Source organism: Lineus longissimus, chromosome 2 (genome assembly GCF_910592395.1).
Source record: "Lineus longissimus chromosome 2, tnLinLong1.2, whole genome shotgun sequence".
Classification (NCBI taxonomy): domain Eukaryota; kingdom Metazoa; phylum Nemertea; class Pilidiophora; order Heteronemertea; family Lineidae; genus Lineus; species Lineus longissimus.
Genome location: NC_088309.1, coordinates 6,906,334 through 6,928,157, shown reverse-complemented (window position 1 = coordinate 6,928,157; position 21,824 = coordinate 6,906,334). Strand labels below are relative to the sequence as shown.

At 38.6% G+C, this 21,824-nt stretch overlaps 1 protein-coding gene across 2 annotated transcripts; it reads right to left on the bottom strand.

Moving 5' to 3' along the window:
- Window positions 1–4,106: 4,106 nt before the first annotated feature.
- On the bottom strand, window positions 4,107–21,755 carry LOC135482443 (ceramide glucosyltransferase-B-like). Of its 2 annotated transcripts, none has more exons than XM_064762434.1 (9): window positions 21,647–21,755; window positions 15,304–15,419; window positions 13,196–13,337; window positions 12,735–12,837; window positions 12,002–12,103; window positions 10,854–10,969; window positions 9,671–9,849; window positions 8,581–8,860; window positions 4,107–8,116 (listed from the first exon to the last, which is right to left on the bottom strand). In XM_064762434.1, exons 2-9 carry the CDS (start codon window positions 15,414–15,416, stop codon window positions 7,925–7,927), a joined length of 1,227 nt encoding a protein of 408 aa, XP_064618504.1. In that variant the 5' UTR covers window positions 15,417–15,419; window positions 21,647–21,755; the 3' UTR covers window positions 4,107–7,924. The 2 variants fall into 2 exon arrangements, with proteins under 2 accessions (XP_064618504.1, XP_064618503.1); XM_064762433.1 differs by lacking the exon at window positions 21,647–21,755 and adding an exon at window positions 18,068–18,243 and having other exon boundaries at window positions 15,304–15,585.
- Window positions 21,756–21,824: the final 69 nt, after the last annotated feature.

Sequence of the window (21,824 nt, the reverse complement as noted above, 5' to 3'; positions counted from 1 at the left end):
GCTGCTTTTTGTTGAAGACACCTGTGAACTGGCGGTTTAGGGCGTTAGCCATATCTTTGACTTGGGTGAAGACGCTATTTCCAACCTGTAGTTTCGTGATTGAATGTTTCCTAACTCGTTTATGCTTGATGTAGGTCCAAAACTTTTTGAGGCTAGTTTGGCGGTCCCCATCCTCTTGAGTAGTGAAGATGTTACTCATGTGACTCCAGTAGTTCCTCCTTGTTTTTGCCTGGATGGTTTTCTTCAGGTGTCTGTATTTCTGCAGGTTTTCTGGGGAAGGTTTGCCTTTCAGCTTTTTGTGGAGGCGGTCTCGACTCTTCCTCATCTTCTTGGTCAGGGGGGACAGCCACGATTATCCACCAGTATCTTATCTGAACCCAATTCCAATAATCCCGCACACTTAATTCCAAGATTTACACATTACAGTGCTACTCATAAGAAAGGTTTTACAATTACTATACAACACTACCATAAAAATAAAATTGAAAACAAAACACTTTTAAGCGAGATATTGCACTTTTTACCTTTTATAGTTTTGGCCCCCTGGTGGCCAAGTTGAGAATCAGATCAGACCGAAATTCGGTGTCAGAGGTTATATGATGAAGGGAGTCATGTGTAACAAATTTCACGTTCATAGCTTTATTGGTACAGAAACGTGCCATAGTTACACTCAAACGGCAAATTTATGCCATTTGACCTCTGTGGCCTTGAAAAGTAAGTCCAATCAAAAACACTTCTGATAATGTGATTTATCCTTGCTAGAAGTACCTACCATAAAAATTTCATCAAAACAAATCACTGATAAGTGAGATATCACACTATTTATGTTTTCTGTTTTGGCCCCCTAGTGGCAAAGTCAAGAATCAAACCGGACCGAAATTCAGTGTCATAGGTCATCTGATCTAGGGGGTAATGCATACAGAGATTTGAGTCCATAGCCCTAGCGGTTAAGAAATGTGCCACTGTTTTTGAAATAGGATACGACGGACGACGACGACTACGGACGACAGTCACTGCAGTGTCGTATAGACTCGCCGTACCGGTGAGCCAAAAAGCACATTAATCTAAAATGCCACCGTGATATTGGGGCAAAAGATAGGAACCTGGTGCACTGAAGACACACTGTCTGGCTAGTTTAATCATATTGGTTGTTTTCCGCTAAAGACAATGTCACAACCTGACCTACTGTACATGACCTACTGTACATGAAGTCATTCTCTCTGTTCATTCCAAGTCCATGAGTCAATAGCTGTTCTATCACAACCTGACATATCAGTGTTGGTCTGGAGAAAAGTCACAAACTGACCACACTGAATGATTTATGATTGGGCCAAGAAAGAACCTGGTGCACTGAAGACACACTGTCTGGCTAGTTGAAGTCATCCTCTCTGTTCATTCCAAGTCCATGAGTCAACAGCTGTTCATTCACAATATGACATTATCAGTGTTGGTTTTGAGTCAAAGTCACAAACTGACCACACTGAATGATTTATGATTGGGCCAAGAAGGAACCTGGTGCACTGAAGACACACTCTCTGGCTAGTTTAATCATTGTGGTTGATACCCGCTAAAGACAATGTCACAACATGACCTACTACTGTACATGTGATAGGTTGATACTTACATTTCAAGCAACATGACAGTAGGAAAGGACAGTTGAAGTCACAAACTGACCGCGCTGAATGATTTATGATTGGGCCAAGAAGGAACCTGGTGGGTGATATGAATAAAGACTAGCAAATGCTTTTATCTAAAACTTCATGTACATAATACACTAGGCCTTACTGTACAAAATTGAAGTAAAAGCATTTGCTAGTCTTTATTCATATCACCCACTGTCTGGCTAGTTTAATCATGGTGGTTGTTACCATGTAAAGACAAGGTCACAACCAGACTTACTGAACATGTGATAGGTTGATAGTTGCATTTCAAGCAACATGACAGTAGGAAAGGACAGTTGAAGTCACAAACTGACCGCGCTGAATGATTTATGATTGGGCCAAGAAGGAACCTGGTGGGTGATATGAATAAAGACTAGCAAATGCTTTTATCTAAAACTTCATGTACATATACACTAGGCCTTTCTGTACAAAATTGAAGTAAAAGCATTTGCTGGTCTTTATTCATATCACCCACTGTCTGGCTAGTTTTATCATGGTGGTTGTTACCATGTAAAGACAAGGTCACAACCAGACTTACTGAACATGTGATAGGTTGATAGTTGCATTTCAAGCAACATGACAGTAGGAAAGGACAGTTGAAATCATCCCCTCTTTTTATTCCAAGTCCATGAGTCAACAGCTGTTCATTCACAATATGACATTATCAGTGTTGGTTTTGAGTCAAAGTCACAAACTGACCACACTGAATGATTTATGATTGGGCCAAGAAGGAACCTGGTGTACTGAAGACACACTGTCTGGCTAGTTTAATCATGGTGGTTGTTACCAACTAAAGACAAGGTCACAACCAGACTTACTGTACATGTGATAGGTTGATAGTTGCATTTCAAGCAACATGACAGTAGGAAAGGACAGTTGAAGTCGCAAACTGACCGCGCTGAATGATTTATGATTGGGCCAAGAAAGAACCTGGTGCACTGAAGACACACTGTCTGGCTAGTTGAAGTCATTCTCTCTGTTCATTCCAAGTTCGTGAGTCAACAGCTGTTCATTCACAATCTGACATATCAGTGTTGGTCTGGAGAAAAGTCACAAACTGACCACACTGAATGATTTATGATTGGGCCAAGAAAGAACCTGGTGCACTGAAGACACACTGTCTGGCTAGTTGAAGTCATCCTCTCTGTTCATTCCAAGTCCATGAGTCAACAGCTGTGCATTCACAATATGACATTATCAGTGTTGGTTTTGAGTCAAAGTCACAAACTGACCACACTGAATGATTTATGATTGGGCCAAGAAGGAACCTGGTGCACTGAAGACACACTAGTTTAATCATTGTGGTTGTAACCTGCTAAAGACAATGTCACAATCTGACCTACTACTGTATATGTGATGGGTTGATAGTTACATTTCAAGCAGCATGACAGTAGGAAAGGACAGTTGAAGTCATCCCCTCTTTTTATTCCAAGTCCATGAGTCAACAGCTGTTCATTCACAATATGACATATCAGTGTTGGTCTGGAGAGAAAGTCACAAACTGACCACACTGAATGATTTATGATTGGGCCAAGAAGGAACCTGGTGTACTGAAGACACACTGTCTGGCTAGTTTAATCATGGTGGTTGTTACCAACTAAAGACAATGTCACAACCAGACTTACTGTACATGTGATAGGTTGATAGTTACATTTCAAGCAACATGAGAGTAGAAAAGGACAGTTGAAGTCATCCTCTCTGTTCATTCCAAGTCCATGAGTCAACAGTTGTGTAGAATACTCATTGATTCTGCAGTCAGCAGCCCTAGCCTTCTCATTTGTGATCCGGTTTGGCCTAATGTATTACAATTTGTCAGACATGTTGTGATGGTAGGACAACATGGCTTCAGTTGGACTGCTGTCTTAGTGACCTAGGCCAGGACAACCTAAAGCCTACTAAGGAAACCAGCGACTGCGTCATGGCACAATATCAACATGGCAAAAGGTGTGAGGTAAGCTGGTTTCTCTCAGTAACCAAAGACACTTGCTCATTATACTTAAAGACACTGGTGTGTTCAGACGCCAAGTAGTATACTCGACCCTCCCAGAGTCACATCAAGAGGTGCAGTTGCCAATATGTAACTTCTGAAGGTTCCCCCCAAGGCATTAGACCTGGCATATCAATGGCGATCCGGAAACAAAGTCACAAGCTGACCACACTGAATGACTAATGATTGGGCCAAGAAGGAAACCTAGTGCACATACGTCTGACTAGTCTGATCATCAGGCGGGTTGTTACCTGCCAAAGACAATGTCACAACCTGACTCTGGGATGTTTTCTAATCAGTCCAAGCAGAAAACCAGGTTATAATTGGCCAATTTGACAGTTTTTACCAGGGCAGGCCTTAGACGCTGCATTTTAAAATCATCCTCCGAGTTTGAGCAGATGCAGCAGAAACAAAGCATCTAGGAGAGTATATGGAATGAATTTGAAGTAACAAAATGATTTCTTATAAACATCAAATACAATATTTTATTTACACTTAGAAAAATCTAGATGTTTACTTTAGTTAATTATGCATGTATGATCCTTAATAACTCGGTGAACAATTATGGAAAAGTTTCTCAAATCACACAGTGTTATGCTCATCTAATAACATTCATGGTGTGAATACGATTCTTCTACAAATGTCTTCTCTGAAGGAAAATCTGTTATTATTTTCTCACAGAACAGTGGGGTGATTTAGACTAGAAATCGATTCATCACCGTCAATAATGATTGCCTTGCAGTTCCACCCCTAGTGCCGCGATCTATAAAGCAGCTTAATAAACCTACAACATTAATCTACGCCAAGCTTTGAATCTTTGACACACCAAAGGCCAAACTTCCCTTGATATCTTCAAGACTTTCTTTGCGATTCATATATTATAAATGAAAAGTTTGATATCCCACGCTGCTCTCTGCATAGGCAGTGAAAGGGTTAATATCTGAAAAAGTTTATGTTAATGATTAAACATTTGATAAAGATTTAGGGCAACGACATTTGGGTGTATTTGTGCATCATTAAAATCTGATTCGAGTGGTGTATAAAATATTCAGATATTTTCATCATCCAAGGATGGCCCCCAGTTATTAATGTAAACCTAAATTCTACAATATACAGTTTTTTATACAAAGTGTCCAGGCAACATACTAACTCAGTCCCCATTCAAACACAAAATCATTTTATTAGTACCCGGTACACGATACCTAATCACACTTGTTGCATCGTAGTTAATCAAGTGAATGGGTGATGGATGATTAAATAATAAGCTGTCATCCCTTCGATTTTCCTGAACGACTGCAAAAGTAGTCAATGCAAATAGATCGCATACGAAAAAAAGACTTTTAGGCTTGAATGAGAACCGTGACTAAGTCCATGACATGATAAACCACTTTACATTCCTGGCTGCCTATAAAGAATCCAGTTGAAATGGACTTTAGGCACCGATCATCCGGGTACAAGCTTCCTACATGTAGCTATTAACGATGATTCTTTTTAAATCATTAAAGGGTATATCTGGACAAAAGACGTTCCAATGAGAAAACTGAATCAATAAACACTTAAACCATATCCAGATATAAACTTTAAGGATCAAACTTTAATAGCACATCTGGGGGAATCTTCTCAAAATCCGAGTGAATCAAGAGACAACAATCACCAGTTATGATATCTCAGGATATTAGATTCCAATTTGACAGATAATCCCACTATCTCTGATTCAGTTTTAAAAAACGGCAATCATCTAGACTAGAGCCTTTCATAGAAAGACTAGTACATTGAACGGTCCTTGATTATGTACACACGAGTTAATCAAACACATGCTCAACGTTCCTTCAATGGAAAGAAGAGCAATGAGCAAAAAATATTCTCTTAATTAATTAATTACATAGTTAATTAGTAACTTGAAGCAGAAACAATGTTCATCACAGTTAGCACCATTACTGTCTAGCTGCATGAATGATACACATAATCAGCAATTTAACCCAATTACAGTGGAACCTCTCTAAGCTGACACCTCTGTTATGAGGACACCCTCTACATGTTCACTGATTTTTATCCCTTCGTGCTCATTTTCATTCAGTTTAACCTCTGTACACTTGCTATAAAGACCAGCACTTCTCATTCCTAAGGATGTTCTCGATAGGTTCTACTGTAATCTGTTTCCTGATACAAAAACTGTCACTTTTTTCTCTCTAGATTCTGATTCTGATTCAAACAAATAATATCAACCAGCACAAAAACTGAATGCCTGACTGCCAGGGGACCTTTCTGAGTGAACAACTTAAGGCTTCAGTTGATGAACATGCTATGCTTGATATTATTGTTATACCCAACCGAGTCGGATGCAACAGAAATGATAGATGACAAAATTGATTACAGCACATCACTGCAAATACATTTTTTGCAAGAATTATATGATTTCAAACTTTTACAGGAAATATTCAGAGTGAGCCAAAAGTGCCATTGGTTCATAATTTTGTGAAGATGAATTGACAATGCTCTAAAAACACTACAGGTTGACAGAGAAATCAGAAACATATGGAATAAATATGAGATTCTGAACTGCCCTTCCATCTGGATGTAACTTATTTATTTATTCAGGGCCAGGGTCAATGACCCAAAAAATTGTGATAAAGATAAAATTGTACAATATCTTCAACTCAACGGCAACTTCTGCTATTTTGATTCGTGAAAATATCTGAAATTATTACAAAATTTCTCTTGTCAAAGAATTGCAATTATTCAGTGATTCTAGCTTGTCTGGTTTCGAAATTCATCATTCACTTTTCTAAAGGAGGCAGACACCTCTTGATAAGGCAACACTTTGTTCTTACTTTTTCAACCAATTTCCCTTCAAAGACTCATCTAGTCAATGATTCAGAAGAGTCCATTCCAGAAAATAAGGGTGTAAAAACCAAACCAAACATCAGAAGGTATACCCAGCAGAATAAAGAGTCAACATAGTGAAATATGTTATTTGATTTTTTTTTCTATAAAATTTTAGCAGATATATAATAACAACTGCATTTGCGCTGATACACATTAACAAAGTATGCAATACAGTTGTAAAACATTCAAACAAATAATTTACTTTGTGAGGAAGATGTACAAACCATGTACAGATGAATAATACACAAACACATGAATGGTATTATGTACAATGACATAGAAAACTAGCCTCTGACGAGTTTCAACCTGAAATGCACCACATTCATTTTTTGAGATTAAAAAAAAAACGACTTCAAAGTTCTTTTGGAAATGCATTATTTGAATATTGTTAGAAATGGCCCAATTCCTCTGGACAAGCAAGATACTATTTGGGCAATGCACTTAGAAATATTTCATTTGGTATATTTCGCATCTTGCAATGAAACTTGCAATTTGTTTATGAAGTCTCCAAATCCACTCACATTCGAACCTGGCCAAACATTGGCTTGGTTTGTCTTGGCACCATGCATCAAACCACAGTGTCCATCTTGGGTCTACACAGCCTTTCAATAAAACGACTGCACAGACATTGAGCTAAAAGCATTCAAAACACTCATCAAACTGAACATCATGTTCCAAAAGACCTCTGCAGATCTAGGAAAGCAGGTGCTAACACCACACCAAAACAATCTCCTAAACTTTCTAAACCTAACTTCTTTTCTGCTATGATCATGCTTGATAAACTTGAAGAAAGTTTGCCGATAATCAAGCCTAATATCTACACTACTAAACAGAGAGCTGCTGAAAGTATCTCCTGAAGATATGTTATTGACAGATTTATAGATTCCTGTTTAGACACAGTGCTACATGTACCGGGTAGTTCATCTACTGTATTTTCCACATCAACTCAACCGGTGCATCTTGACCCCAAGACTCTCATATTGCTTTAACTCCTAAACTGATGAAAATGTAAGGTGGTATGATACCCTTGGTGTCGGGATGCAACAGATGATGTTGTGTACTACTTAGCACCTTTCAGCCCATATAAAAATGGTTTGGTTGATTGTAAACTAAAGAACATAGCATTCTCATCAATACTAAATTCAACGCTTCCATTGAAAGCCCTGGAGTTCATTTCTCAAACTGACAAGAAGACGATTTTCAAACTAAGAACTAGGCTTCGAAGGTCATCTCCAAAATAGACACTGTGGTGATAGTGCAAAACTATCTGGACTAGTGGTGGTACCTTTTGGGAACACTTTAAGTCACGCAGTCTACCCTGAGAGTTGAGAGTATACTCTGATAACAAAATAGTCTCCATGGTCCCGGTAACTGGGCACCAATAGCGCCATCATAGGGGTAGAACTGATTTGTCCGAGACGATTTCTGTATGTCCTCCTAATGAAAGTCTGTACCTGCGTTTTCCCCACCTAATATGTCTAACGTTGAAGAGGGCCTCGAAGTAGACCCACACCGTTAATAGCTCACGAATAAACCAAGCCACCACAAACTCTGGGATGGAAAATGGCAATGGCTCAGCACCCTGTAATGAGACGAGAAAGACGCATGAGATTATGATAACACAAAAAGATCAAGTTTATTTATGATAATAGATTATGATAGTAAGTATAAGTATAACAATTTTTTTCCTTTTAAGTACTCTCAACTTAGGAAACTTTAGGTTCGCCCTATTTCAGAAAAAAACTAAACCTTGCATAGAATGGATACAGGTGGGCCAGCATATTTTAAACTCTAGACACGAAATATGTTGTCTGTTATCACATCACCAACAGACTTGGAACTTGAATTTGGAAGACAGTAATCTTAGCTTGCAATATTTTTCTCTTGCTTCCACTTTATGTTGAGCACTCTTTGTATTTTAGTGTGTTATGTGTCTTATAAACCCAGTAATAAAATCATCTGCTGAGCTTTTGATACATTACAAGAATTGTAAAACACCTCCCTTTACATTGTTTACTACACAAACTGATTTGATAAGAATCTTACCTGAACTCCCCTTATCAAAATATAATCTAATGCAATCCAAACTAGCACATGGCACCCGAAAAAGATGTAGGGATTCAACGCGAAGAAATGGTAGACCGACCACGACATGTAGACACCAAGGGCAAAACATTCAATCATCGGCTCGATGAATCCGGCCACAACTGGCATCATGTTCATACGCAGTCTCAGCCATCGCACCATGCGGTCCTTGTAAGCAGCGATTGAGGTGCTAGCGACGTTCTGCTGAGCTGGGACTGAGGCTACTCGGTGACGGAAACCCCTGGAGAGAGAAACACAGAAATTGACGTTAAATTGTGTTTTATCAATGGGATGATTCAGATATATCCCTTGAAAGACCGATTATCAAGCAAGCTCAATGATCAAGAGTTTTGATTTAATGTTGCCAATAAGTTTCAAGATATTTCTTAGATATTCCAAACAAACAGTGACTTTAACTAATGACATTTTATGCTATGCTTATCAGTCTTGAAAGGCTGACTTTTTAAATGCCAAACCGGTAGATTATGAGAGCTGAGTGACCTTGCCAAGAAATAACAAGCACTTCCAAAGCACCACACACCACACATTTAGGTATTCCAAGTTAACACACCATAAGTTGCTTGTTCAACTATGGGATAAAATCAAATTCACTTCATACTTGCCTAAATACAAATATTGATGTTTGAACAAAGTGAAACCAAAAATCTGTATATTCACACAAGCTAACCTTGAGTGAGTAATCCTACAGCTGATGTTATTTTCCAAACTGATTAGTTCCAAGTCAATATTTTTAGTTAGCAAGATACACAATATAATCTGTGGCAGATTTACAATTTCAAATTCTCATCATCCTAAGGCAGTCACTGGTTGGCATTTGTATTCAAAACTTCAATTTTGTATCTGACTGAAAATAGTTATATACTAACAAAATGTTAGCACCTTGGGACTTCCATGTCATTGTCAACATAGGCTTAGCATTGCTTTTCTTATGACAAAGCCACCCACAGAATTTTGACCTATTGTTCGTGTGTCTTCTACTGGTACTATCCGTTGTGTCATACACAGAAACGTTTGAGCAAAATATACTTACTGGGAATGGAGGGCCTGTGATAAGAAGAAGTCTTCAGCTAAGTATTTCCCATACCAAACAAGGCCATGGACTTTGTCTAACTCTGTCTTCTTGACGAGATATGACATGCCTGTTACACAGCAGAAGCCCCACACATTGACAGCGACATACATCCTGGCCAAAGCGGTACCAAAGTACACCTGAAAGAAAACGTTTGGACAGTTTTAAAACTACTGCAAGTTTATGTAACATATAAGCATTCAAAATACAGACTGCCAGTACCCATCATGATATTTTGAGCCGATCTGATTACTGATGTGTCATTCAAGAAATAAGCATATACTCTTGCAGCAAGAGCAAGATCGTGTTTGGTACTCTAGTCTAGCCACATTTTTCTCAATATACATCATACATGGTAGACCCTTTCAAACTAAATCAGATTTAGGACCTTGTGCAAGCGAGACAAACATTTTGATTTTAAGTACAAGCGTACTTTTTGATATCGCCCAGGGACGCACACCCCTTCTTCATTCTTGAATTGAACTTCATATACATGTATTACTTAAATCATATAGGCCATATAACACTAACACCAAACAAACTGTACATAGGTGTTAAACACATTGGTTACGAAACCTAGTAGATTTGAAAGTAGTCACTTAAGTAAGCTTACAAGATGTTATTTTATAGGCCTTATCCTTCTAAAGAACACATTCCAAGTCATGTAAAAACCTTGCTTACGAGTAAGACAGAATTTCTGAGACAGATCAATTTTGAAAATTCCCATTTGGAGTGATGTCTTGCATAATTACCAGAGATTTTGGTCTCTACTTATAATCCCCTAGCTTAGGCAAATAGTATTGGCATATAAGAAATATGAAAGAAATATGCAAGTGTTGTTGACATTATACACTATCATAGGAGTGTGAACTGAGCTTCAAGCCATCCTACAGAATTTCATTCTTAACTCTTCATTCGACTCAAGCAACAGAAACTGCCATCTCTGGCTGTGTTGTCAGCTGAACCTGACGTGATGGAACGAATTGAAGAAACATGTTCACACCGTAAATACAACAACATACTTTTCTTCAAATATTTTCCCATCCACACTTAAGTTTTCAGAAAATGACAATAATGGTAGTCGTCTGATTGAGCCTCAGTTTGGCCGTTTGAAGGAGATATTTGTCAACACTGGGCTATTTACCTTTTCTACAGTTGCCGCTAAACCCTTCTGATCAGTAGTATAGGGCATCTGATGAACAAGAGCACATTTGGGATCCTGGATTCGTATAACCATGTCGTACAAGAGATCAGTGGTAGCTGAAATTATAAACAAAATTAATATTTTACTTCCAGTTTCTCAAAAATGCCAAAATAATATAGGGCCTACCAAGGGAAAGAAGTCAGATGACAAAATGTGTTCAGGCTGTTTATGTCAAATTTTGAAGTGCTACTCAGAGAAATTTTTATGCCAGTACGGTTTCCAAAGAATCCAATGTTCTTTTGTTACCCTGATCTTATAATTTAGTTCAAGAAACAGGTTGAAGATGATTATCAGTTATTTGCTGTCCTGGTTCAAGACCTAGCGAGATGTCACCTCAGTGGTAAATAAAACCTTCCTATCTCTTTCAGATTAAAACCCCTGATGATTTTGCCAGTTGGCAGGTCATCAGCAAGATATGATTCCCTGACCTTGCCCACCACTGAATATATCAACGTTCATCATACACAAACGTTTCGTCAGGTATCTCTTTATTTTGTTGATAGTTCAGACAATGTGAAAGTTGGACTGATTAAACTGATATTAGATTAACTGATATTAGATTTACTAACTGCTACCAATGACATAATTTCAAGACGCAAAATACCTCTAATTATTTAGTTCCGCATGTCAATCTTGTCTTATGTTACGGAACAAATGCCCCATCATTATTCCAGCTGCCATGAACATGAATCAGTCACACTCACAAACACATGTAAGTGACTCCATGAATGGCCAGAGTTAATCATACGATATCCAGGTCGTTAACAGTAAATAAACCTTGTGTAAGACCTGGTTAGATTCCAGCATGAGTCGTCAGACTTCAGTTTTTGGCACACATACATTTAGTATTGTTATTTTTGATAGCTTTGGTATAAAAGCGTATGGATCTTTCAATTTGAACAGTGCTGTTGAGTTCCAAAATCTCATGCAGCAGACAGGCGATTTTTTAAACTCCCTAACCATATCAATGACATTGGGTTTAACCATTTTACTGTGGTAGACAGGTGTAGTCAGACGATGGTATCCATTTTCTGGTATCAATCAACTCAAGGAGAATATACTGGGATCTTCCTACATTTCATGCTTACCTTTTATCCTACTCGTGCTAACCCAAACTAAGTCATATTTTGCATTCTCGTAGCCAGGGGCCATGTTGTGCACCATAGGGTTAATGACACCATCTTTACCCCCTGAAAAGATAAAAAGAGTCACCCAATTAGGTGAAGCCAAGTGAATGTGAATGCTGGGGAAGGTGGAATAAAATGCTAATTTTGAGTGACCGACACCAAAAACAAAAGGCTAGTCTTAGACAGTCTTGTTGGAAGGTGAGGACATTAAGGAAAACTCATCGCTCCATCAAGGATGTCTGCTTTGCCAACAACACTAACTCTATGCTTTTATAGCTTATGGTAGAATCTGGACAGCCTTTTGTTTTTATACCACTGTGCTTCTCCAAATACCGCTTTATTAAACACAGCACACAGCCAACTCTGCTGTTCTGTGCCATTCATCAAAATATCGACAAACCAGTGATTCATGACCCAGTGGCAGAGGCAGACTGGGTCGATACCAGCGATGTATTGATCAACGCTCCTCTTTGAAGTTAAGCCGTCATAATTAAGAGGAGTGGTTGTGGTCTGCTCACCAGGCAACTTCACTGGACCATCAGTCTTTTCTAATTCTCCATTTAACAGAAGTGAAAGCAAAAAGTCTTTGAAATTCGTGACCCAAATTCTATACAGGGTTGAGCGAAATGAATGCTGCAGGGTGCTTTAAAATTAGTTGCACTGTATCCAGATTTAACTTGCTGTTTTCACTTACCGAGAAAAATTTTAGCGTCAACTTTTGGATATCGCTCCATGAATTTATTGACAACGTTAATGGCTGGATCTTGATCATCTTGAACACAGAATAGTAACTCGAACTGGAAGAGAAAGAACAACAAAATGTACAAAACCGAATAAAGATCAACGACAAGTTTCATGAGACTTTGGTCTGCACTTGGTACCACACTCGAATTTCTATATCTTTGACACCCCATGACGAAGGAACAATTCTGATACTGTCATCCCAAAGGCCAAAGAGACCAATTCAAGGAAATTGTGGTTGCGGATGCTCATGCCAGCAGCAGAGGGAGATCCGGCTTACATGTAGGGGCTCAGGTCTAATGGTCAATGACAATTCAACTTGTAATCAGAATGCATGAATCCATTATCTGATAAAGTTTTACTCAATGAATAATGCCATTTATTGAAAGGAATTGAAAATCTGTCAGGTCTCACCTTTGGATAACTAATTAGAAAGTGACTTTCTAAATTTGTTTCTAAAAAGTTATCAAGTCCCATGAGAGGTTTGATGATTGACACACCGGGCGCATCCCCTATTAAAGAATCTCGGTTTGGTTTTTTGTAAAACTGCAGGCGACTGGAAAATAAAAGCGGAAATAATGTTTGAGTTTGTTTTTCAAGTCGGCGAGTGAACATGGGTTAAAAGCTTCACAATAATACAACAATAATGAGGTCCCACAGCCAATGGGAATAGTCATCACTAATAACATAGACATATGACAACAGATTACAGACAAGATCATGGTCTGATACTTTCATCATTATTTTAGTTTTTGCATCTTGTGATCCTATAATATACTCATCCTACCCACGGTTATGATCAGTATCTATGCATGAGCACCCCATGGGAAGAAATCCACATGTGGGGATAACATCAGATGCTGCCACCGGGGGGGGGGGAAAGCAAGAACGCATCCAAAGCTGCGCTTACACCACGAAATATTGGTGGACCAATTGCATGTACACCACCACATTGCCGCGACAAATTGGTTCGGCAATCCATTGCCGATACAAATTGCCGAGCGAATTTGTCCCAAGCTTGATGGTCCAAATTCGCCCGGCTTGTTGAAAGCTCGGCTTTGTCGTGGTGTAAGCGCAAATGGATCGGCAATTAGCTAGTTAGATGGTTCGGCTCCAGGCGGCGTTTTCGAAATGGCGCGGTGGATTTTCGATGGTGCGGCATTGGTTCCCGAACCAAGATTGGTGGTCCATTTTCAGGTGGTGTAAGTGCGGCTCATGTTATTACAATGTACCACATGAGGAGAGAGCAACAGCTTGCAGTTGCGATTTGGTAACCATGGAATTCCCGCTATGATTTGTAGGGTATTGTCAATGGTGTGAGCTGGAAATTAATTGTCTGGCTCAATGATGCTAATGACGCAACAGACAGGTACACAAGCACAAACTGGGTGTGTTCGGCTTGGATTCTCACCGTGCTACATGTGCTGTTTTGTTTTGAATCGAATTGTGATGCTTTGAGACAATGCCTCCTAAATTGTCATGTCTTCATTGGATGCCGATTGTTATACCCATGCCTTGAGATTTTAAAGGGACAAGCAAGACATAAGATAGGCCCTTATAATATATTGGTTTTTCAGACTCAATTAACAGCTTACAGCACGGTTGTGACTTGCAAACAAGATCATAGAAAATCATTTGAAAACTGCATAAACACTAACACAACAGTGCAATATCGGAACTAGGCGTATATATGCAAGCCTAGACTGCATCTTGACTTCGCAACTGTGAAAAACTGCTTTGCATTGCAAATACAGACATATATCATTGAATTGGAGAGGAGCATGGCGCTCTTACATGCGGATCAATATTCATTAGGAGACCTGACACATATTTACACACTTTGTTTATCATAAAACAGCCGATGAGATCTGTGATGAGATCTGTGACGTCTGCAATGAGTATGACGGAATACACATGACTCACTACAACAATAAGACACTTGAACAAATACCAACTTTGCCCCCATATTATCTTTCGAAGTTCCTTTCTTATATTTGGATGGTTCTCAGAAATGTGTCTACAATGTTGGTACAATATGTAATGATGCACCTCTTTTGAAACGAGCTCTTTCACAAAAATTACCCCCTTTTTTCATTTTCATGGAGATTTTCCACACAAGTTTTGAACTATATTGTAAGAATGATTTGAAAATGCACACGGCCGCTTTGGTATCTAACATGGGTGTGGGGCATAAATATCATATCAATTCCAAAGTCAATCCATATTAAATTCAACCAGAACACAGGAAATAACTGCTCAGTTTTTTCCACAATTACATGTACATGATTAATGATGCCACTATCAATGCAATACAAAACCAATGTTATATATCATAACAAGTTGTCTGTCTACATCCAGCTGGTAAGATATTGACAAGACAGGTCTGTCACAATCATATTTATGATATTATATCTCAATTATACGAGGCATTATTTATTATCACTTCATACAAGGTAGAATTTACAACAGGGAACTTCCAAAAATATGCAATTACGAAAATTAGACATTCAAATCAGACTTACCTGTATAAAATAGATGTTATAAATGCTCCGATGATAACGCATTCTGATATAATTGGTATCACGGCCAACACGAATGTAATGTAGGACAATGTCACTTCATCCATTACGAACATTCTCTGTAATGTACAATGTGGGTTCATTAAAATGATTGTCTCGAGAACGCGAATGCTCGAGAACCATTTTGATAATCCGCTGAGCAAGTTGACCCACGGAACGAGCGCCAGGACGCCCCAGAGTACGATCGTGTGTGGTAGTTTCATGCTGTCCAGTATCATCATGATTCTGAAAAGAAAGTGAAAAGATCATAAATAAACATGGCAGTAATTATATTATTTTAAAGGTTTGTTGGACGTTTGTAAAAGCCAGACTGTAAAACCCCACATTTTTGCAAGCGTTTTAAATCGCAAAAACGTTTTCGATGCCTTTCCTATAAAACCACCACATCCATGTGAATAAAAGCAATTAAAGAGAATCTTGTTCTCAGTCATATCGGAATATGGTGATTGGGGCTTTTATAACTTGTGCCACTTTTTAAGCAATGACCAGCCAAAAAAGTGTTTCGTGGATTTTAAATGTTTCTCTCAAATCAAACTTTCAATTCTAGTACAAAGCATTGAAATAGTTTCCAAAAGTGTATCAGTGGTATTTCTGTGTGTGAAATTTTTTTTGTTATCATCATATTTTGATTCATGACTGTCTGGCAGTTACAAAACCATTCAAAGTACTTTATTAACAATGCATGAAATACGTGTAGTACTAAAGTCGTCAGTATTCATTTTACAATTACAAATGAACATATCGGCTAAACTGATCAGATCGGTGGGCTAATGAATGTCGGTCACCAGATCTCGATCATAACACACACTTTCAACATGAAAAATGTGTTTTGGAGACAATCAAATTCTCACTCTTCTTCGTTGAAATGACGGTTTAATGAGGTATCATATCTATGATGGTATGCCAGACATGCTCTGTCTGGAGGCAAACAAAACGTTGGGAGGAAATATTGGTAGCTAACAACATAAATACATCAGGAGTCAGGAAAATTTTAGCGTTGCTGGTACCGGTACACCTGGGACTAGCGTAACAATGTAATTGGAAACCTTCGGGAGGTTTAGATGTGTAATGAAAACCTATTGTAAAGGGGATACGTTCACTGCTGACATGTAGCCGTCTTCGCATAAAAAAAGTTAAAGTACCCCTGTGTTGTAAAATTAATGTACACAGGCAAACTTGAAACAGTTTGCAGCTACAGTTCAAGACCATTTAAAAGTGTGAAGAGTCCCAATTATCCCTCTGGCAGAACACATGAACAATTTGCCACGGAATGACCTGCTGGTGACAGTGTTTTATTCATAAGACAAAACTGCCAACAATGCACTTTAGGAATTCTTAGGAGCAGAGAAATTCTGCCCTTCCCTGGTTCAAGTCAACATACATGTAATTGGTAATCCACTTTCATTTTGACGTACAAGATATTCAGACAGATGCAGTAACACTCCCTGTCTATGCATGTACTCGTGGCTGACACCGTCAAATGCTGAAAACTACATCTCCTTGATAAAGATAGTCCATCAAATATGAACTTAGATAACAAAATCACAGAATTATCATATACTCACAAGGACAGGACATAACTTGGGAACATTTCAAACATGGTGAAGGATCTATAAAGATTGAGTGCTTGGTGATGTCCTCATACTCTTAGTCTTAGTCCTTTTATCGTGTTCCAATTCTAACCAAAGGCTTTACATATATATGAATGAGGCTTATGATTCGATATATCAAAAGCTTGTATGATACTATACTGGGGGTTACAGATTCACCGATTCTCAGCGTTCAAGGCTCGCCACTCTGGTTGATCGTTTCAGGCAGTGCATGGCCATTTATTGAGATTTATAGTTTTTTGGTGTCTCTGGACACCAGTGGGCATTCACTGACCCATATTGCACCTGTGCGGGCATGGAAGTCTGCCTGTTCTACGAACATAAGAAAAACACAAGTCGTGTGTGTACTGTAATAACCTGATGTTGGGCTGTAGTGTAGGTCGTGTATGTGTGGTTGTGATGTCGGGCTGTGGCAAACCAACTCAAATCAATAACACTATTAACAGAATAACAAAAACATGATGAATAATTTAAAAGATCATTTGTTGCTTTTCCAACTTGGGTTCGGGAATATGATCAAGTAGTTGTCAAAGATTCTGCAATCAAGCCCTCTGGGGGATAGGCTATCACGATTAAATTATAGGAGAGAAGGGGTTTCTCAAACAGGTCAAAGGTCAATGACAATCGACGTTTAAAAATGAATAAGCTATCCTAATTCAATAAAAGGAGATTGGGGGTTGATCTTCTCGAGACCAAAGTGATTCACAAGCAATGGCTTGGAATACCACAAAACTGTTAGCTCTGCTTGTAAACTACATCAAACAACTTTCACACCAAAACCAAGGGAAGGGGGATATAGACTGACTCACCATATTTTTGACGATACATAACTCTGGTGAGCCATAAATACACTTCTTGCCTAGAGCACCGCGCCAAAATAGCCAGAATTAGCCGACCAGGCAAACAGGTACAAGTCTTGCCTATTGTCCACAAAAATGTTCAACCAAAGCCCCATTCAAAAGTTCAGTAGCTGCAACGTTGTGTTGTGTCGGATCCAACGTTTGTCATGCTTGACAGATCATGAACGACATACCATCACACTAAAGATCATACTGCCCTACCTCGAGAATATGACGATGAAATAGAAGAATACATACCGTTTAATGACTTGTCTGGGCTGATTGGTTTCTCAGATCTTGGTAGTTACTGTCAGGCAGTTTGTTGTCTTTGAGTCTTGAGAGAGTTGACTGATTAGCTAGTGTCCCGCTTGATATTTAAACATCCATTTATCAGAGAAGACCAGGTCATTACATCACAAACACTCCAAAAGACCAAATCGATAGTCCTCGCATGAACTAGGCCAAGATCTCACACGTCTAACAACACTCCAAAAGATATGGACAGAAGAAATGACGGCAACTTTCTTAAGCAGTTTATGTCATCAACGGGCTATTGATCAAGTCTTTTGGAAAACTGTGTCACAAATGACCCAGCCGGTCTGTGTCCACTATTTCTCCCGCACAGAGACTGACGTAAAGGAAAAATTTGACCGGCTGTAATGGGGCTGGGCCTGTTACTTCATGTGCTGTAAGCGTATAAACGGCTGGTGTCCAAACAGGTCTATGCATTATAATGGCAACCACCACTTATAATACAACTATTACATAATCACTTGCATGGCTTAATTGGAGCTCTAGAAGTTTTTTTATTTTTCTGATAAAAACAACTTTAAAAGTTTTTCTATTGCGGGTTCCACTTATTTAAGAGATCACTGTCTAACTTTCAAGGGAATCTCAGGAATTTGTACGCATGCATGGCTGAGCACTTCGAGGATCACACAAAATTCAAGGCTGGACTCAAGGTCATTTCCCTGGGCCTATTAAACGTGTTGAATGCATGAATGCATGAATGAATGTAGGAAGTGGTTTATTAAAGACAAACACGGATAATTTAGTACAATGATTACTCTAGGTATTTTAACTTCTGGCATATGGATGAGTTCCGACCACACCCAGACTGCTTGGACTGCATATTAAAAGTCATTCTATATATGTGACAGGTTCAAAGTATAAGGTGTAGAGAACCTACCCACAATGAATATAAAGCCCTTAATAAAGGACATTGAATGCTTTTAAACTCTTAGAACTATATTAATCCCAACAAGTTTTTTTCATGCAGATCTAATTTGAACTTTGACTACTTTTTAAATGTTTAAATAAAGGCTTTTTCAAAATCCATGAAAGGATGGTTCCTTACCTTATTTCATTTCTCTCTGATTAATAACAACTCAATTTAAGGCAATTTATGATCAGGTGGCCGCTTGAATTACACCACAGCCGCAGCCCTGCTCCACTGATAGGCTGCTTAGCCTGGTTATGGCAATTAGTCAATGGTGTGACAAACATTGGAGTTGCTCACAGGGTGTGACACAAGAAAATCCAAACTATCTAAGCTTGTGAAAGCAATGTTAACAATCCAGTTAGCAGTAATTATCCTTTTCAAACAGATTTCAAACTGTTGATGAAAAAGTAGTTTTATAATATCCTGATGGAATGATTATTTTCACTTTTAGGTGTAAATATACGTGCTGGAAGAAGAGTGTATACTTATATCACTATAACTACAATTTTTTTTTAATTGGCCATACCGTGTAAGATAGGCCTGAAGGCCAAAAAATTGTTGATCAAATCTGTAACACATGTAGAAAGCATGCAATTTTGCCTGAAATGCTAAGTGGAATGTTAAAGACCCGTTACAACATGAAATGGAATGGTCATTTTTTCGGGACTTGTCATCTCTGAAAAAGGGAGAAAAAATATGTTTTAAAATCTGTAAACAGGAAACCGGAAGAGCAAATTACACTGCCAGAGCCTTGTGACTACAGCCATGTCATAGGCCACATGTAGCCATCTGCCAAGATCAGTAATTTTGGCTTCCAGTTGTTTTAATCTCACACCCTACATAGTGCATCACTTATTGCACGATATTTTAAACAAAACTCCACTTTTACCTAAGTTGGTTCAACACAAGTGCTAGTCATGCACCTTCCAATGAACGCTAGTACAAGTAAATAGCTCCAGTACAAGTATCGTATAGTATATGGTAATGGAGCATATTTTATCACAACTTTTACATAACCATTTCCTCAAGTAACCATTAGTCAGAATTAAACACACTAATACGATACCACCAACCAACAGAACTGAATGACCTGATAAACAGTGGTAGAGAAACATGAATTTCTTAAAAACAGAGCAGATTACTGGGATACGTCTATACAGGACAAAAGGGGTGTACCAAAAGTAGCCTAAAATTTCAGATTTTTTTTGTTTTTCATGAAACTGCATGGAAATATCATTTTCAATATTTTCTTCAAATAAGCAGAGGGGCTCATGAATTCATATCTCTGATGTCAAACCTAAGGCCCAGTTGTATTAAAGTCTTTCAATTTTATGCAACTACAAACCAGCGGCCAAGAAAAAAACAAAATCTGCAACATTAAGATTTCAGTTTAGTAGTATGCTTTTTGACATACTGTAATGTTCAAATTAGAATTACAATGGAAGCACTAGTTGTTTCTAATAACAAGGAGATGATTCAAGTTCAAAATCCAAGTAGGTCCTAAAAAGAACTAGACCAATGTTGATATCCTGATCAAAGTCCAATTCCAATCAGTCATTGTACTTTGTAGGATTGCCACCACACTTGTAAACAGTGGCTTCACAAAGAATGAAATCACTGAGATGATTAGACTATGAAAACTGGTCCAACTGAACAAACTTTCAGCAGCTGATGTCATTGTTGAGCCGAGACAGCCTGTTACTTGAGTGATCAGATTTTTTTGTAACCATTCAGCTTCTACAATAGGCCTATGAAATTGTCTTCTACCACACCAAGACCATAGCTACTCTTTACTGTGAATACATCTTTACAATAGATCTTCTTGGTTAAAGACGCCAGACAATGGCTTGATAGGCACTGTCTGGTGTCCATCTTGCGTCTTTTGACTGGGAAAACCTATTTTAAAGGGACAGTGTTGGCAGCAGCTAGGCAGGCAAGATAAAGTTACACGAAGTCGTCAATAGGGGTCTCACATCTCACAGTATGTCGAAATGATTCACGCTTGTACGGGGAATATAGTTACTGCTGAATCTGACATGACCTGGGGCACTTACTATGTATATTAGTCACCTGAAGATGGCCAAATTAACCCCTCTGCTCCTGCCTATAGTCCCCCTTTAAAAATAGTTTGTTTTCCCCGACCCAAGGTGATACCCCTTACCGGTGTATCTGGCAAAAGGTCTATTCCAATAAAAGGAAGTGAGGGTGATTGCGATAAATATCATATAGCCTACGCACGTCAACATTCGGACAAAATGGTGATTATTACATAATTGTGACATGGTGTAGTATGGAAGGTTTGACGACGTCGCAGTCGACCTACACTTCATCATATAAATGATGTATAGACCCTACATGCATCCACCCATGACCGTCCTTGATAGTGTGGCAACATCTTTACGTAGGCCTACTGCTGCCTATACATTTCGTAGTGTACTGACATACTGTAAATCTAAATGTACCTGGCCTGGGCGAATGCATGAGAACTGCATACATTTCGTAGTGTAAATGTACAGCCGAATGGGACTGAACTTGGATGTGAGAGGATTTGCTATGCAGATTAGAAGGACATGATGCTAAAAGATACAGAAATATAGTGTATCATAAATACAAACCTATATTTCCTAAACGTTGACAACTTTATCAGGTCAATTCATCGACGATAACAAGGTAAAGAGAGGAAAAAATCGAGACTTAATTTCAGAAATAGTTGTAGGTGTAGCTCACTACTACGGTACGGAGTAACAGAAACAGGTGGTGTGATTGAAGAATATAATTGTTTTGATACAAAAA